This window comes from the organism of the source record quoted next, unplaced genomic scaffold (assembly GCF_019419815.1).
Source record: "Pyrus x bretschneideri cultivar Hongxiangsu unplaced genomic scaffold, Pyrus_bretschneideri_v1 Contig3, whole genome shotgun sequence".
In the NCBI taxonomy this organism is placed as follows: Eukaryota; Viridiplantae; Streptophyta; class Magnoliopsida; order Rosales; family Rosaceae; genus Pyrus; species Pyrus x bretschneideri.
The window spans coordinates 13581802-13600393 of NW_025999612.1; the positions used below are offsets into that span (position 1 = coordinate 13581802).

An 18592-nucleotide genomic window follows, 5' to 3' on the forward strand; every position below is an offset into this window, starting at 1 on the left:
ATGCTGTCGTTTAGATGGAATTGGGACAACTATGACTAGATGATGCTTTCGTTTAATTTATTCAGTGTCTTGTCTTGTACAACTTTCAGCTTTAATTCTCTTGTTGGAATGCATTCTTGCTCTTTGTTTCAAGAGAGGTTTAACGAAAAGCTTTTGGTCATGTTCATTTTAACGAAAAATCATATTTGTACATTAAAAAGTCAATCTCAGTGCTATTCATTTTATTCTTTTTCGTTAAAACTCAAAGTTTTCATATTCTTTTCATTAGTTTTTTTTTGTTTTAATTTATCTTAAAGAATTAACATAAAAGAAGAATGATATGGTTTTTTATTTCCAAGGGTTTATGGGATTAGGCATTTACGAAAAGTATCTAAGTCTACTATTTTCGTGAGACTCGGAATGGATAAGTTTTATTCGTGAGAAATTCATTACCCGACGAGTTTTTCTTATATTCTTTTCATTAGTTTTTCTTTGTTTTAATTTATCTTAAAGAATTAACATAAAAGAAGAATGATATGGTTTTTTATTTCCAAGGGTTTATGAGATTAGACATTTACGAAAAGTATCTAAGTCTACTATTTTCGTGAGACTCGGAATGGATAAGTTTTATTCGTGAGAAATCCATTACCCGACGAGTTTTTCATTTCTTCAAGCTTCTTAGAAATACTTTATTCATTCTATTCCAATATTCTCTACCAAATGAGGCTTCTCTCGCATAATTTTTTTTGTTTTCCTTGGTCAATTTGAAGTACAAATTAGTTTTTCTTTGTTTTATTACGTTAGTAAGAGTGTGTATTGGTGGTGTTACTAGTTTATTTATTATTTTATACGGATAATAAGGTTGATATATCATAAACTTCAATATAGCATTAATGAAAAATTCACGTAATATGAATGAATGTATTGGTAACACTTAGTGACAGTGTGTCATGATTGTGGTGGTGAAAAACGTGTGGACAACTTGAAAAAAAAACACGTCGTAAACTTGAGATCGGAACAAGTAAAGGATAAAAATGCACGTTTACGAAGACCAATTACGAATTGCTTGAGATTCTTTCCCTCCACTTTTAAAACAAATATACCACAACGAACACCAAATCTGGTTGATTTGCTTCAACCCATTTTATAATTCCTTTCTTGCTTTCATCTTTCCTTTCCCACGTAAAGGTACTAAAGAATAAAGGTTGTTCTTTCTCCGCCCATGGCAATTTCAGCCATATGTAACCTAACCACTCTTCTCTTCCTGCATTTTAAAGTTCCCTATAAATTAACCAATAAACGGAACCAACGTTCATAAAACTAAACCAACTTCGAAGATCGCTTGTGATCAATTGTGCTAATTCGTTGACTGAAATGGCTTCCACCTCCTCAGCTGTGAAGCGATCTGAAAATATTGCAGAAACCATGCCAGACGCACTCAGGGAGAGCCACTTTCATATGAAGAAATGTTTTGCCAGGTTCTTTGATTTTTTTTTTTTTTTCATACAATATTTATTTATTTGTTCATTATAAAATGTTTGTGAAATTCGAATATTGATGTTCTTGTTTAATTAATTATTAATTAACAAATTCAAACATGCGTGCAAAAAGTTTTGTTGGAACGGGGAAAAGGCTAATAAAGCCCCAGCATATAATGGAGGAGCTGGAAAAATCGATAGAAGACAGGCATGAAAGAAGCAAGGTCTTGGAGGGTTTACTTGGTTACATCCTCAGTTGCACTCAGGAGGCAGCTGTTGTTCCACCGTATGTCGCTTTTGCGGTGAGACCGAATCCCGGTTTCTCAGAATTTGTTAAGGTGAATGCAGACGATCTAGCAGTGGATGGCATTTCTGCTACCCAATACTTGAAGTTCAAAGAAATGATCTTTGACGAAAGCTGGTACGTATTATACGCATGCGTATGTAGCTACGTGTATATATAATATATATCCATAACTGCTGTCAAATTAATTTGAGCGATGCATGCATGCAACAGGGCGAACGATGAAAATGCTTTGGAAATAGACTTTGGAACCATCGATTTCTCTACTCCTCGAATGACGCTTCCTTCTTCGATCGGAAATGGACTCAACTTCGTCTTAAAGTTAATCTCATCAAGGCTCAGTACTCATGCCAGCTGCTCCGATTATGCTAAACCCCTCCTTGACTACTTATTACCACTTAATTATCACGGAGAGGTAGAAATCATTTATGTTACTTTTGTTTGAGATTAACTGATTAATTACTTGATCTTTTGCGGCCTCTCTATTAATTTGTTCTAATTAAAGTACAATGTATATATATATGCAGAATCTTATGATCAATGAAAGTCTGGATACCGTTGAAAAACTTCAAACTGCATTGATCCGAGCAGAAGTACTCGTCTCCACACTTCCAAAAACCACACCATTCCCGAATTTTGAGCAAAGGTTATCTCTCATGCACCTTAACTAAAGAATGTATGTGTTATATATATAGATCTTGATTGTTTATATACGGACAAATGTATTTAATCTTGATCAGGTTTAAAGTGTTGGGTTTTGAGAAAGGATGGGGAGATACGGCAGAAAGAGTTGGGGAAACAATGAGGCTGCTGTCAGAAGTACTCCAAGCGCCAGACTCGGTGAAGTTGGCGTCGTTGTTTAGCAGACTTCCTAACACATTCAACATTGTTATCTTCTCTCCTCACGGCTACTTTGGCCAGTCGAATGTCCTTGGATTGCCTGACACGGGTGGCCAGGTGGTTTATATTCTTGATCAAGTGAGAGCCTTGGAGGAAGAGTTGCTCCTCAGAATAAAACAACAAGGCCTTGCTGTGAAACCTCAGATTCTTGTGGTGAGCTGGACTGACTATGCATAAACAAAAGAATACTGAATAATATGTACATATTGCATTTCTAATTTGTACTTTGTACCTACAATGTATGTACGTACCTGTCATGTACACAGGTGACACGACTTATACCAGACGCTCGAGGAACAAAATGCAACCAGGAGTTGGAAGCTGTCATCGACACTAAGCACTCCCACATCCTTAGGGTTCCATTCAGGACAGACAAAGGCGTTCTCCGCCAATGGGTTTCTCGTTTCGATATCTACCCTTATCTCGAGACATTTGCACAGGTTCATCTTCTCACTCTAGCTGTCATATATATGACCAATTTATTCTACTGATCTCTTTTCTCCAGTACTAGACAAGAGTGTTTGGAAAGAAAAAGTACGATTTACATATTTATTCTGTTCTCATCGTTGTTTATTAGGATGCAACTGCAAAGATCTTACGACACATGGAATGCAAACCAGATCTCATAATTGGGAACTACAGTGATGGAAACCTGGTGGCCTCTCTGATTGCTTCTAAACTTGGAATCACTCAGGTCTAAGTCTACACGTAACCACCTCCTTCGATATACAACTGTTGGTTAAAAACTTGAATCTCAACTAAATTAACCTGTTCCAAGTAATTGACCCTCTGCAGGGAACGATTGCGCATGCGCTAGAAAAGACCAAGTACGAAGATTCTGACGCCAAATGGAAGGAATTTGATCCAAAATACCACTTCTCTTGTCAGTTCACAGCTGACATAATCTCTATGAATTGTGCTGATTTTGTCATAACAAGCACATTTCAAGAAATTGCCGGAGGGTTAGTAGTCTTTTATGCCAAAACCATAATTACTATACAAGGTTGACACGATCGTCTCCTTAATCGATCAATGTGTTCTTTTCATGTTGCAGCAAGGACCGACCTGGACAGTACGAAAGCCACACAGCATTTACAATGCCAGGACTTTATCGGGTCGTGTCAGGCATTGATGTGTTTGATCCAAAGTTCAACATTGCTGCCCCTGGTGCTGACCAATCCGTCTACTTTCCCTACTCCGAGAAACAAAAACGATTTACCAAGTTTCAACCTGTCATCGAAGAACTACTCTACACGAAAGAGGAAAACGATGAGCACATGTAATTAATTCTTACACATCTGTCAATTCTTGCACATTTGTTGTGGCAATTTCTAAATAAAAACTCATGAAAAATAAAACATGCTTGGAACAGAGGATTTTTGGCGGACCAGAAGAAACCGATCATATTCTCAATGGCAAGGCTGGACACAGTGAAGAACCTCACAGGACTCGTTGAGTGGTTTGGAAAGAACAAGAGGCTGAGGAATTTGGTCAATCTTGTAATCGTTGGGGGATTCTTCGATCCATCTAAATCCAAAGACAGAGAAGAAATTGCTGAAATCAAGAAATTGCATGCCTTGGTGCAAGAATATCAACTTAGCGGTCAGTTCAGATGGATAGCGGCTCAGACTGACAGATACCGAAATGGGGAGCTGTACCGGTGCATTGCAGACACTAAGGGAGCTTTTGTGCAGCCTGCGCTGTACGAAGCGTTCGGTCTCACAGTCATTGAGGCCATGAACTGTGGGTTGCCTACATTTGCAACCAACCAAGGAGGCCCTGCAGAAATCATTGTGGATGGCGTCTCAGGTTTCCATATTGATCCCAACAATGGTGATGAATCCAGCAACAAGATTGCTGACTTCTTTGAGAAATGCAAGACGGATGGCGAATACTGGAAGAAGATGTCAGCTGCCGGTCTGCAGCGTATAAACGAATGGTATGACCGCAGGCCTATTTGAGACCGTTTTTGGAATAACTAAAGTGTTTTACAATAACGAAAAGCGTTTCTAACTACGTTTTAAACCTGAAGAACACTTAAACGCACTTGTAGCAAAAGGGTTTGCTATTGTGCATGATCTTATTGATTTTTGGTTTTGTTGCAGCTATACATGGAAGATATATGCAAACAAAGTGTTGAACATGGGATCAACTTATGGATTTTGGAGGCAGTTGAGAGATGCACAAAAGTTAGCCAAGGAAACCTACATTCATATGTTTTACAATCTCCTCTTTAGGAAATTGGTACGTCTCGTGATTCTGACCCTGCCATAATCACTCTTAAACAGGCCCTAAAATACACGTTGTATGTTAATGCAGGCAAAGAATGTAGCTGTTCCAAGTGATGGACACGAACAACCGGCGCCAAAGGCCGTAATTGCAGCTGTCGACCAACGCACGCCGGCATCCAAACCTCCGCAGCCAGAAGCAGCACCAACCTTAGCAATCCCTCAGCTGACACCAAGGTATATAATTAGTACCTAACATAGGGAACTTGCTTAATTAAATTCTGAATTTTTTTAATGCTAATTAGTTGGATTAATTCATTTGGCAGGGAGAGGGATGAAGGTGGGGAGCTTAGCCAACCTCGAAGCCACAGCAGAGCACGATGCCTATGGAATTGCTGCTGCGTCATCCTTGGTCTTCTCATCATACTTTATTACAAGATTAGGAATATGTACAATTAAGTGTTAAGTGTATAAATAAATTAAATTTAAAGCGAGATCAACTCACAATGATCATGTAAATTCTATATTCTCTCCAACTTCCAATAAAACAATAAAGATCAGTTGCAATACTCAGTATTTTGTATTCTTTTTTCCTTTTTTTTGAAAGGAAGCCGCACCGTCCCTTCTTCTCCTCCCGTCCTCTTCCGCAAACCGTATCACCCTCTGCCGTTGAATTGGTGCAACTGCAGTTTCAAGTTTCTACCAACGCAATTTAAATGTCTGCTTTCGTGTATGGGGGGTTGTAGGCAAGGAAGAAGAGGATCTGTGACAATCACAGAATTCAGTTCACTACAGCAACTGCAGTTGCAGTGACTGGGGCTGGGGATTTGGTGGCTGTGAGAGGTGGGATGAGCGACTGGGGAAGGGAGGGGAAGGTGGCCTGGCGTTTTCAGCGTTTAGGTGGATTAATTTTTAGATTAAATTTGCAAATGTGGCATGTCACTGATAAAAAATAAATATGTTTGTTAATAATTTAATAATAATTCAATCATCAGTTATCACATCATTCAATTTATAAAATATGATTTAAGTAAATGATACTCTTAACATTACTCGTTTTATAGTTCAAATGCATTTTAAAATTTATAAGCAATTGTTATTGGTGGATTAATATTGTATTATTTTTTTAATAGAAAGTTAACGAAAGTGACTAAGATGCAAACATTGTCAACCATAGTGGCTAAATTGGCTAAGTTAAAATCAAACTTACTAAAATAAAATCCTATTATATTTACATATTATATATATATATATATATATATATATATATATATTACAGTAATTGATTTGATAGCGATTTTGATAAGGCCCCCCTCATCAACTTGAGTTGATAGAGATTTTAAGGGCCTCCTCCTCCTCATCAACTTTACGAAGTGGTCCAGCACAAATAATAATACTTTGGACGTTAAAACTAGAAACTAAACCGAATCATCCCCCACTCAATCTTCTTTACTTTTCCAATTTACACTTACACACCAAAATTCAAAAATTTAATTTAAATTTGTGAAGAAAGCATTCCAAGAAAGAAATGAGTAGTGGGTCCTGCTGTGCTGGCAGTGGCAGGCACCAGGCACTGCCACCCTCGGCCACGGTGGACCACTTTGTTTTTTAACGTGGCAATTTACTCTTTGGACGTGATTAAGAAAGATAGGTTGATAATAGAATAGGATTTTTTCCGGATTTTTTCTTTGTAGGAATTCGGATGATCAATATATTATATTCGTTCATCGTATATAATACGGTTAGAAATTATTTTAAAATTTAATTTAAAATTGAATATAAATCATACCTAACGAAAACTAACAATACAATATACAATGAACAGATACGATTAATTGATCTTCAGATCCCTACAAAGAGAATTAAAAGAGAATCCTTGTCCATCGATGATCAAGAGGTAAACGATGACCATGCCAGTGCACGTGCCACTCTATACCACATGCATTAGCATTGCCACTACCTCTTGATTTTTTTGGGTCAAACACAAGCTTTATTAATATAAGAAAATGTTACCAGAGATAAAATTTAAAACATAAAAACTAGGTCAAGTGGACATAAAAAGTCCAAACATTTAATTATTTAACTTGTCACATCCTGAGCTGGGGGAGACCACTTTCCGGGCCCGCTCCACCACCGTAGCACGATATTGTCCGCTTTGAGCTTACCATTCCTACACGGTTTTATTTTTGGGAACTCAAGAGCAACTTCCCTAGTGGGTCACCCATCAAAGGATTGCTCTGGCCCCTTCTCGCTTAACTTCGGAGTTCCTACGGAACCCGAAGCCAGTGAGCTACCAAAAGGCCTCGTGCTAGGTAGGGATGGGAATATACATTTAAGGATCACTCCCCTGGGTGATGTGGGATGTCACATAACTTAAGTATGAATAACTACTTAATTTTAGGATGATATTAGTCTTAACATTTTAAAATATTTTTAGTAATTATTTAACGTTTTAAAAAATAGACATATGTTAGGTTACCATTGTAAGTGATGAAGGCAAATATTAAGATAATTTTAACAAATACGATGAAATCATGTCACCAACACTTAATGCTAGTGACTTAACAAGTGCATAATTCTCAAATCGTTAGGTGTTTGTTTTAAATGTTTTAAAAAGTTGAAAACAATTTAGAATCATCTTTGTTAGTAACTTTTTTTACGTAAGTAACACAAATTTGCAGACCTATGCATAACCAAATTGTGACCCGCCTCCAGCTCAAAAGGCAAGGGGGAAGATCAGTCTTGAATAAAAGAAGAGCTATCGTCGTGGACAGATAGACCACTTACCAGAAGAAAAAAACTCCCAACCCGTCGACCACACGCCCTAGCATAGCCTTTCCCGCAGGAACATCCACAATGGATCCAGTGCGCTTGACAAGATCTCCTTCTTTAATAGCGGTATCACTACCAAAGACAACAATCCCTACATTCTTATTCCATTCAAAGGTGTGCAAATGCAGGATTTTATAGATATCCGCATAGTGATAGGACTTATTTTCGCATTTTTCGGTTGTGAAAAAATAAAAAGGTGTTAGACTAATTTGGCAAAGGGTGATGCTAGAAAAACTATTTACTTGAATCATATTTTATAGATTACATAATGTGACAGTTGATGGTTGACTTTGTACATTTAATCCAATTCATTAAATTATTAAAAAAAGAATTTAATCATCAACAGTCACATCACATAATCTGCAAAATATGATCTAAAAACATGACGTTCTTAGCAGTTTTCTTTGGTAAATAAATTACGAAACGAATTTTGAAGTTTTTATTTAGTCAATGATCAATCAATCAACAGGGTTTGGACTTTGGCCTAAGAATAAATCTTGAAGAGGCAAATTTATAATTTATAAAATTGAACAATAATTATTTAGGGAAGTTATACTTGATTTATGTGATTCACAATGAATGGTACCTTTCCTTTCGTAATCAATGTTGGAAATTAACCACAAAATAAAATTAAAAAAATTAAAAAATCGACGTAGAAATCAAAGCCAAGAGGTATAAGACAACGAGGAAATACGACGAGGACGCTTTCTTCGTAAGCTCGTGGATGGGTGAGTGGAATATTTCGAGGAATCTTTATATATAATTGAGAGAATATTATTATAATTATACATTCATCGTCATCGAAAAACATCCAAAATAGAAAAATAAGGCATAAACTTGGTTTTCTTGATGAAGATGCATGTTCATAGGCTAACCTCAAAGACAGAAATGAGCTATACGACAAACACTAAATATTGGACAAGGATTGTCTACCCTTCCACTTCTGGTGTCATTCCGTGTCCTTCTATTTGTGTGGTCACGGTTAAACCACGTCAACATTTTATATTACTATTCATTTTTATCTTATTATCTCTATAAAAAAACAATATAAAATGTTGACGTGACTTAACCGTGACCACACAAAATATAAGAGGGCACGGGAGGGCACCGCAAGTGGGAGGACAGACAATCCTTGTCCCTAAATATTTCCTAAAAACTGCAAACATAAAATTAACAGGTAAAACATTAAGTGACGAATTGCCTTAGTATAGTTTAAACCAGTAATATTGATTGTAATAAAAAAAAAAATACTAATTAAGTGTTTTAGTGTGTTAAATATTCTATACTATGCATTATGGAGAGATGACAAAATTAGGCACAAAATTAACAAATTTCAAAATGAGGCAGAAAATTAATGAACATAGCGTTGAAATATGGGTTGCAGGCTTGCAGCTGAATTGAAGTGAAGAATTAGGCACAGAATTAAGAAAACTCCAATTTTTGAAAAGTCTTCTCTCTATTATTGATGTAATTCCCAACATTATCTCTCTTGTGGTTCATGTTAGACTAATGACTAGTGGCCATCACCAAAACAACACATGTTTGTGTCTTGCATGTGTGGGCATCGTTTGACTTGGCAACTTGCAACCAAAAATTAAATCCATTCCCCCAAATAGGTTTAACATAACAAGTTCTTTTTGAAATTGTTTAAGGCTTTTGATTGATTAATTTTGTGAAAGAATATACATTTAGGCTTTTGACATGACATGATATATTAATTCCTTGAATTTTGGAAGAGAAGAGGCTGATTTAAACTCCATGCTGGCCTGGCGGCTGGCCTCATTGTCTGTCCGCTATGTGCAATGATTTACTGGTAAAATTATAATTACATGTATTTCGATAATAACTAGAATTATATGTAAATTGTTCCAGGGGTGGACATTATTAATTTATTATATATATGCAGATGCCTGCGTGCAGTATATGTACATGGACTAACCCTAGTTAGTACTTGGCTTACCTGGTGGACTTGTACAAGCTATGGTGGTCATCCCTTCAATTTTCAATTTATTTATGAAAAATTATTAATTTTATTCCTTTTTTTATATGTAGATTCTAGAGCGTTAGAGGTCTTCAGTAAAAATTAGGTACATATTAACAGAAGGATAATAAGGCTCAGAGGAAGAAACAATTAGCCAGGCAGGCAGGCAGGCAGGCAGGCATGTAATACAAGTTGACACCTCGTATTAGCAAAACAATCAGGGAATTAAGACTCGAGGCGGAGTTTGCCGAAATATATCCATCCGACAGTCCGACTCCAAAAGCAAGCGAGCGAGAGAGAGAGGGAAGTAAGAATGAGCAAATTATCGGCAGATGAAGCAGCTGGAAATTATGTTAGCGAGAATGATATGATGAAATTGCCAATATCATCATCACCATCGTCACCAACATCCAACGGTGGAAAAGGATCATCAGGCAGCAGTAACCGAGCGTTGTTGGTGAAGAGGATTATAAGGGTGACGTTGCTGTTTGTGGCAGCCACTGTGGGTTGCTTTATCATCTCCGGATTTCTGCTCGGATCCTATTATGACTACGATTTGTCTTCTCATCAGGCCAGTACTCTCTCTCTCTCTCTCTCTCTCTCTCTCTCTCTCTCTCTCTCTCATGTTCTATTTTGCGTTCATCCGAAGGCTTGTTATTTTAGTTCATAATTAATGCCGGCATATTCCAACAGCTGCATGTTTTATTTATTAGTTTTTTCTGATAACGTTCGATTACAGATATAAAAAATCAAAGCGGTAGTAATTACTTGTAGACTCTTGTAGCAAATTAAGTAAAACAATATATTTTTGTTGTATGCTAGCTAATCCGAAATCAATATATACACAATTATAAAAGGATTTGGCACTCAGATAATTATGTTTATCGATATATGTTTCATAATCTTCAATGGCGAAGAGAGAGAGAGAGAGAGAGAGAAGAAGAAGTCAATTTGCGCTTCTGGAATTCTAACAATACTTGTCCAAATAGTAGACTTTTTGTTTCTGTTTGCTCACATGGTTAATCAAAGTTTTAAGATCATTACCTTTCTCTCTACTCATCGAACCATGCCAATTTTTGTTTTCTCAACCAATTTAATTCGGATTTCACCCATATTTAATAATTAGCTAGCTCTCCTTGTATATACTAATATTCTTTTTTATCCTGTAATCTACATGACTCAAAAAGGGTTAATGCTTTTACACATGTAATGGCTGTCCTTGTCGTGTGTACTGGCACACTTGCTCCCCTCCGGGTCGGGCCCCAATGAAAAATCTTGGGTCAAGTTGCCGTACCACCGGGTATGCTCAACCGTTCTCACATAGTTATGAAAACCTGTATAATTTTATCTCACCTAACCTCACGTTGATCTCATATGTGTTTGAGTTGCTCTATACGAAAAACCTTATAGGACAATCCCTCAGGCGTAGGGGTTGGGGTTAATGCCATTACGTAGATCAATAATTTGATTTGATCTTTGATGATACAGACCACTCTAGAATATACATTGGATACGGTTCTCAAAAATGCATCTATGAAGGACAAAACCATTATACTAACTACCCTAAATGATGCATGGGCTGAACCCAATTCAATATTCGATCTCTTTTTAGAGAGTTTCGAGATTGGAAGTAACACAAAGTGGTTGCTTAAGCATTTGGTAGTCATATGCTTGGACGGAAAAGCATACGCCCGTTGCTTGGCGTCACACCCTCATTGCTACCAACTCTACACTCAAGGTGCCAACTTCACCAGCGAGGCTGCTTTTATGTCTTCCGAGTACCTGGACATGATGTGGAGACGAATCCGATTTTTGTCTTCTATTCTCGACAGAGGTTACAACTTTGTCTTTACGGTAATTCCTTTAATCCAATATTCCTAATTTATCATTGTCTTTCACCTATTAATCTACCTATATATGTATCCAACTTTTACTTACTTTTTTTTTCTTTCTAAAATTGGATGCACAGGACACTGATATAATGTGGCTAAGAGATCCATTCCCACAATTCTACTCAAATGCAGATTTTCAAATTGCATGTGACTTCTTCAATGGTGATTCTTACAGCGTAAATAATTTTCCCAATGGAGGGTTTACCTATGTAAAATCAAACAACCGCACGATTAAATTTTATAAGTTTTGGTACTTCTCTAGAAAGGCGTATCCAAAGAAGCATGACCAAGACGTTCTCAACAAGATCAAATTTGATCGCTTCCTCACCCAAATTGGATTGAAAATGAGGTTCTTGGATACACTATACTTTGGTGGGTTCTGCCAGGCTAGTAAGGACTTTAACCAAGTTTGCACAATGCATGCCAATTGTTGTGTTGGTCTCGAAAACAAAGTCAATGATCTTAAAATTTTGCTACAAGTTTGGAGAAGGTACATGTCCTTACCTCCTAATACAACTGCCACGCCACAACTTTCATGGACCGTTCCACAAAATTGCAGGTATATATAATATATTATCGATCATATTGAGTTGCGATTTGTTCTTATTTTATTTGTGTAGGTGATTTTCACTATTTTTTAGTTTTTTACGCATTCTTGTTTAATCTGATTATTGGTTTTGTTTGATTTATTCAATCCAATAACCATAAATAAAGAGGATGTATGAGAAATTAGAAAAAATGTGTGAAAATCACTTTCCCTTTATTTAAAATTGTTTTTTAAAATTGTTATTTTAAAACATTTTCTAGAACTTGTTCCGCATTGGTGCAGTCGTATCGTATGTGGGCTCCCGGCCGCCTCATGGGTCCCGCCGATGATGAAATAGAGGGAAATAAATTTTTACTATTCTTAAACATTTTCTTCTAGAGTTACGTGGTTTGACTTTTTATTTTATGTTTGTTTCTTCTAGAAGTATACGATTTGTCGTTTAAAATATTGAACCTTTTTTCTTCGACTTTGTTATTGGCTTGAAGCACTTCCTTCCAACGCCTTGGAAAGCACTCGTGACAGGAGGAGAAGGGAAAGGAAATTGCACAAAATTCATTGCAATTGGTAAGTCGTATATGTATATGTGTACATATATATGTATTTAATTAAATTGGCCTCGATACATATCTAACATGTATACAAGATTAGCTGGAAAACACTTGTACAATATTGCATTGTTTATGACTTTTCCAAATTGAAAAATGATTTAAGAAGCATGGATTTGACGTTTTGTATTTTATGTTGTTATTTCAGGTAAGGGGGCGATGGAAATGACACCTTGGTGATCAATTATCATGTCATCTTAATATAAAATTGTTCAATACAAAACTGACTCAGTTTGCACTTTGCACTCCTCTTTCATTTTCTTAGCTTTTATTTTATTTTATTTTTTATTTTATTTTTTTATTTTGTGGGTAGAGGAAACAATGAAATGTAGAGAAAATAATTTTACAAAAAAAAAAAAAAAAAAAAAGAAGCTTTTTAGCTAAAACAATCTCTAAGATTTGCATAACACATCACTTTGATATTTGAGATTGAAAATCAATAGAAATAGTCCATGAGATTGTTCACCATCCATTATTTTGGTCATTCCATTAAAAATTCCGTTAAGCGTCCCAGATCTCTTGGCCGGAAGTTTGGGCAATTTTCAAAGCTTCGTAACTCAATCGTTTCTTAACCAAATTTAACCCATAATATATCAAAATGAAGATAGGAAAGTGTAGAACAAGATTATACCTATTTGGAAGCCCAATGGTTGCCGAAGATGGCTGGAAAATAGCTTGAAAGATGACTGATCCGCAAGAAAAACTGGAAAACTGGAAAACTCTCCAGCAACTGGGTAAATTTTAAACGTTCATAACTTCTTCAATACTCAACGAAATCGAGTGATTCTGTTTGGGCCCGAAATAATATTGTTGGGCTGAGTATAGGGTTGTGCTCGGCCCAAAACTGTGTCAGATACTATGGGCTGCCTGATTGATTCCGGGCCATTTAGCAGGGTCGGTCAAGTCCTATCATAGGAAAGAGTAGTCCAGATAAATAAAGAGGGTCGAGGAAGTCCTGGTGCAACTAGGATTCTTGGCCAGCGATGAATAAAGCCTCGAATGGGGGTGAGTTCAAAGTCCTAATGGGAGTAGGGTTGTTCGAAGTAAAGTTGGAACGGGGCAAGGACTCCCAATCCAGATAGAGGTTTGATTCGGTCTCAAGGAGTAGGTGCTATAAATACAAGAAATCATGCAACAAAGAGGGACCTTGAATTCAACATACAATTGCCTTGCGCAAAACCTCTCAAATACCTTGAGATTTTTCCTTTTCTTGTTCCGCCAACATACCTTCAGTTTGGATAAATAGCACTGTGGAGGCAACCGGCGAACACCTTCAGTTTGGATAAACAGCACTGTTGCCGTAGAATCAGCCGACCGAGGAGCATCTTCAGTTTGGATAAACAGCACTGCGACGAGGCCGACTGGTTATCTATCCAAGTTTCGGTCGAGAAGGGTTTTCGAATCCTTATTGCCAGGGGTCATCTTATCAGCCGTCTCGGCGAAGTAAGGTGTTGCGAGTTACGACATTCGGCGTATCGGATGCCGAGTGATTTTATGATTGGATATTCACAAGTGAGTTTTAAAGTTCGGCATTCTGACGGCCGAACCACGTTCACCATCAAGACATACATCACATTTGAATATTTGTGTTAGTATAGTTTGGTGTCGATTCGACGTGCTTATACTCTTACAAATATAATCACGGTAACCGAATCAGACACCGACGACTTGTGAACTTTGCAGAACTAGCAGTCTTATCTTCAGGCTCTAGAACCCAAAGATTGAGAGTGTTCCTTCCTCGGTCGCAGTCGCAAGATAAAGAAGTCAGCAACGAGCTCAACGCAACATCAACAAATTTTACTCCTCGATCGAGCTCGGCCGACGAGTTGGCACGCCCCGCATTCAACCGAATGACTTAGTTAGCTTATTAGTTATTCGGCCTGCGCGCCACATAGGTTTTCTAATTTTTAGGGTCAACATATTCAAAAACGAAAATCATACTTCTTGACGAGACAAAAAAAATGATACCTTTCTCTAGACGACTAACTCGCCGTTGTTTATAGTACTTGTTTTATACAAGGGTCATAATTTCCAGTTGTACAATGAAATCATAATGATACGCAACTCCTTCCTCCCATATGGCCATGCATGAACACCAAAGGCCACACAAGTACACATATCATATAACATTATCAAAAAGGGTAAGGAAAAAAACGATGTTTGATAACCATTTAGTTCAATTTTTTTTTCTTAGTTTTTTTTTTTTTTATAATTAGTGGTAGAAAGAAACTAAGAGGGATAAAGAAGAATGGATGAAGGATGATGGGGGAGACATAGAAGATATTTACAACAAAAAGCACACAAAATGAAAATTACAAATTATTTAGAGCCCGTTTGGTAACCATTTGAAGTAAGAAATTGGGACTTGCGTAATGCTATTGCCAACTCCAACTTGGAACCAGCAACTTGAAATGTAAAAAATAATATTCCTAAAGTCCAATGCCCGAGTTGTCTACGTATTCAATCTCGGACTTTGACGCTGTACTAATACTATTTTAGAGTAGAGGCTATTATATTAATACTATTGTGCGTAATGACTAGTCTAGTTAGCCTTCCTGCTATTCGCAGCAAGCTTACACATGATTCTTGATTTTAGAAAAAATCTCTCTAATATCTGTACATATAAATTAAATACTACACTTTTACACACACACACACACAGAGGTAAGGGACCAAGTCTAACGCGGTTAGGCATATCTATTACCAACCCAGTTATCCAAGAGATGAAGAAGTGAATTTATAAGTTTGAAGAAGCGTCAAGAATGAGAAACTCGGTGGTTCTTGATCTTACTGGGAAGATGACTAATGTACGGACGACGCTAGTGTTTATGGCGGCAGCAGCTGTCGCCGGTTGCTTTATCGCCTATAATTTTGTGTATCCTCCTGGATTTCTTTATGATGGCTTGGCACCACGCCTCCCCTCCTGCAGAAACACAACCCCTCCACTTCAGCAGGCGAGTACACTAGTCCTTATTCATTACTTATCTCTCACTAATTAATCTCTTTTACTTTGTACTCCACAAATCAACTTATGGGTTCATTAGACAGATGTTATTGCAATTTTTATTTCCTAGTTCTGTCAATAAACTTTATTAATACCTATAATGATGAAATCCCAACAACAATGATGAAATCTTAAATTTGATCTAGTTTCTTTCGTTTTTTTTTTTCAAGCATTTAAAATTCTACGATATGATGTTATTTATTTTCACTTGTAAGTGAGAGATTTAAAATCCGAATCTCGTAGATGATGAATTTGATATCAAAATTGTTAATTGTATGGTTTAACCAAATTCTCAATTCGTGTAAAATGTATCATTTTACTAAAAAAACAAAAATTCAACTCGTAGGTACATTGTGCTTTAATAATTGTTTAGTCAACACTTTGTTCAAAATTTCATTTTTATAGATCATACATATATATGTTCTTTATATATATATATATATATATATTAAATATATAAATATATTCCTTATGAAAAATTAAAAAAAAATGTATTTCAAATTGGTACTTTAATCTTCATGCAAGTGGCCATTTATCACAATGGTGGAAAGGTGTTGAATTTTTGCATAATGACGTGAGTTCAAATCCCGTTGGTGGCTAATCTAACAAAATCTACCGTTTAACAAAAAAAAAATCTTCATAAAAGTAATTTGTCTATATTTTTTTTAACCAAATGACATATGACATCCTTTTTCTTGAACCAAATGTCATCCTTTATTTTCAAAGAGAGAGGATCTCGATCCTCCAATCACATCTGTTCATCGCACATCGTGCAGTCAGTTTTCGTTAGGTACTGTTTATATTCAATTTTAAATAAAAAAATTTATAATAATTTCTGACAGCTCGATGTACGATGAATGAATGTGCTTTGAGAATCACCGGGATCCTTACAAACAGGATCCGGCGAGAATCCTCAAATAGATACATAAATTCCCTATATCTATGTGAAATATAGGTCAATTAAATATTGAACTAAATGGCATATATTATGTTGTAGGTAAATTACATATATTATTACATACATTAGACACATTTTATTGTTATTATATATGTGTGGTAAATTAATTTACCTTTTGGTTTTAAAAAAATGCAGGGCAACCAGCTGGAGGATAATACGGATCCATTGGATAAAATTCTGAAAAATGCATGCATGAAGAACAAAACGGTTATAATAACTACGTTAAATGACGCATGGGCAGAACCCAATTCAATATTTGATCTCTTTCTTGAAAGCTTTAACATCGGAAGTAACACGAAATGGCTGCTCAAGCATTTGCTAGTCATCTGCGTGGACCAAACAGCATATGCTCGTTGTTTAGCAATACACCCTCATTGTTACCTACTTTACACTCAAGGTGCTAACTTTACCGGCGAGGTATTTTATCTAACTCCCGATTACTTACAAATGATGTGGAGAAGAACCCAGATTTTGTCTTCCATTCTCGACAAAGGCTACAACTTTATCTTTACGGTATTTTTCTTAGTCCTTAAGTTCTTCCAATTTTTGCTTACTTTTCCATGCATCAACTATTTAGTGAAATTAATGAACAGGATACCGATATAATGTGGCTTCGAGATCCATTCCCACAATTCTATCCAGATGCGGATTTTCAAATTGCAACTGATAAATTCATGGGCGATTCTTATAATTTTAAGAATCCTCCCAATTGTGGATTTGTCAATGTAAAATCCAATGATCGGACTATTGGGTTTTACAAATTTTGGTACCTCTCCAAATACACATATCCAGAAACAAATGAACAAGAAGTGCTTAATAGGATTAAATTTGATCCTTTCATTGCCAAGATTGGATTAAAAGTGAGATTCTTGGATACAAAATACTTTGGTGGATTCTGTGAGCCAAGTGAGGACTTTAACCAAGTTTGCACAATGCATGCTAATTGTTGTATTGGTCTTGAAAACAAAGTGAACGATCTTAAAGCTTTGCTTCAAGTTTGGAAAAAATACATGTCATCGCCTCATAACACTACTGGCACATCACAAGCTGTGTGGACCGTCCCACAAAATTGCAGGTAAATTTTTTATCCACCGGTTATGAATCTTCTGTTAAGCCCATTTCTTATGCCAACAGTTTTTATATCTTTTGCAATCAAATAAAAAATTTCATATTGATCTTTCGAAGTTGCAGTCCCATTTCTAATTTCTTTTGGAACTTAATTATAAGGACTGTTGGTTTTTTATTTTTCATACATATATATATATGTATGTATGTATGTATGTATATTGACCCCTTTGAGTATCTGATTGACTTGAAGCACTTCCTTCCAACGCCGTTGGAAGCATAGTAACAGGACAAGGGAGTGAAACTATAAAAAGATTATTCCAATCTGTAGAGCTTTCTAAATTACAGGTAAATCTTATAAAATGTTACGTTGATGACCAAATATCTTTGAAACTTAATTTGAAAACCATCCCATGCATGCATGAATCTGACGCGTATAGTTCCCACTTTTTCATGTATATACTTCAGGTAGAAGAAAAAGAGGCTTAAATTCAACGATGGAAATTGCTCCCTGGCGATCAAATATATTTCATCTTGCTCGTGAATACTATTACAAAACTTATATCTTGCTCACTACATTATTACAAAACTTATTTTGCAGCTGTGTTTCTTTTTCCAAGTTATCTAAAGTGAATTAGTGAAAGAAATATGCCACCATTAATTTATGGATTACCTTTGCGTAATGTCTATTTCAACTTCAAATAGCATGCAACTTTGAAATGTACAAATCAAAAGGGACAGATACCTAATGTACAAGTCCAATTTTTTCACAAATATTATCCCCTAGCATGTGCAGAAGCATAGTTTAGATTAATAAAA

At 36.3% G+C, this 18592-nt stretch overlaps 3 protein-coding genes across 4 annotated transcripts; all 3 read left to right on the forward strand.

Annotated features, from left to right (window-relative positions):
• Positions 1-1240: 1240 nt before the first annotated feature.
• On the forward strand, positions 1241-5458 carry LOC103946870 (sucrose synthase 6-like). Its single transcript, XM_009357679.3, has 13 exons — positions 1241-1457; positions 1591-1878; positions 1975-2176; positions 2289-2407; positions 2502-2814; positions 2928-3101; positions 3239-3355; positions 3457-3623; positions 3716-3940; positions 4034-4600; positions 4767-4905; positions 4981-5126; positions 5216-5458. Exons 1-13 carry the CDS (start codon positions 1354-1356, stop codon positions 5346-5348), a joined length of 2694 nt encoding a protein of 897 aa, XP_009355954.2. The 5' UTR covers positions 1241-1353; the 3' UTR covers positions 5349-5458.
• A 3907-nt stretch (positions 5459-9365) lies between these two features.
• Positions 9366-12991, forward strand: LOC103939688 (uncharacterized protein At4g15970-like). Of its 2 annotated transcripts, none has more exons than XM_048589022.1 (6): positions 9366-9534; positions 9628-10273; positions 11191-11556; positions 11672-12153; positions 12627-12705; positions 12895-12991. In XM_048589022.1, the coding sequence occupies exons 2-5, from the start codon at positions 10016-10018 to the stop codon at positions 12658-12660; spliced, it is 1140 nt and encodes a 379-aa protein (XP_048444979.1). In that variant the 5' UTR covers positions 9366-9534; positions 9628-10015; the 3' UTR covers positions 12661-12705; positions 12895-12991. The 2 variants fall into 2 exon arrangements, with proteins under 2 accessions (XP_048444979.1, XP_048444981.1); XM_048589024.1 differs by having other exon boundaries at positions 9774-10273.
• Positions 12992-15252: 2261 nt separating this feature from the next.
• LOC103946867 (uncharacterized protein At4g15970-like) lies at positions 15253-18445 on the forward strand. The gene is made up of 5 exons (XM_048589814.1): positions 15253-15700; positions 16844-17221; positions 17302-17783; positions 18027-18121; positions 18242-18445. Exons 1-4 carry the CDS (start codon positions 15509-15511, stop codon positions 18073-18075), a joined length of 1101 nt encoding a protein of 366 aa, XP_048445771.1. The 5' UTR covers positions 15253-15508; the 3' UTR covers positions 18076-18121; positions 18242-18445.
• The last annotated feature ends 147 nt before the right edge of the window (positions 18446-18592 follow it).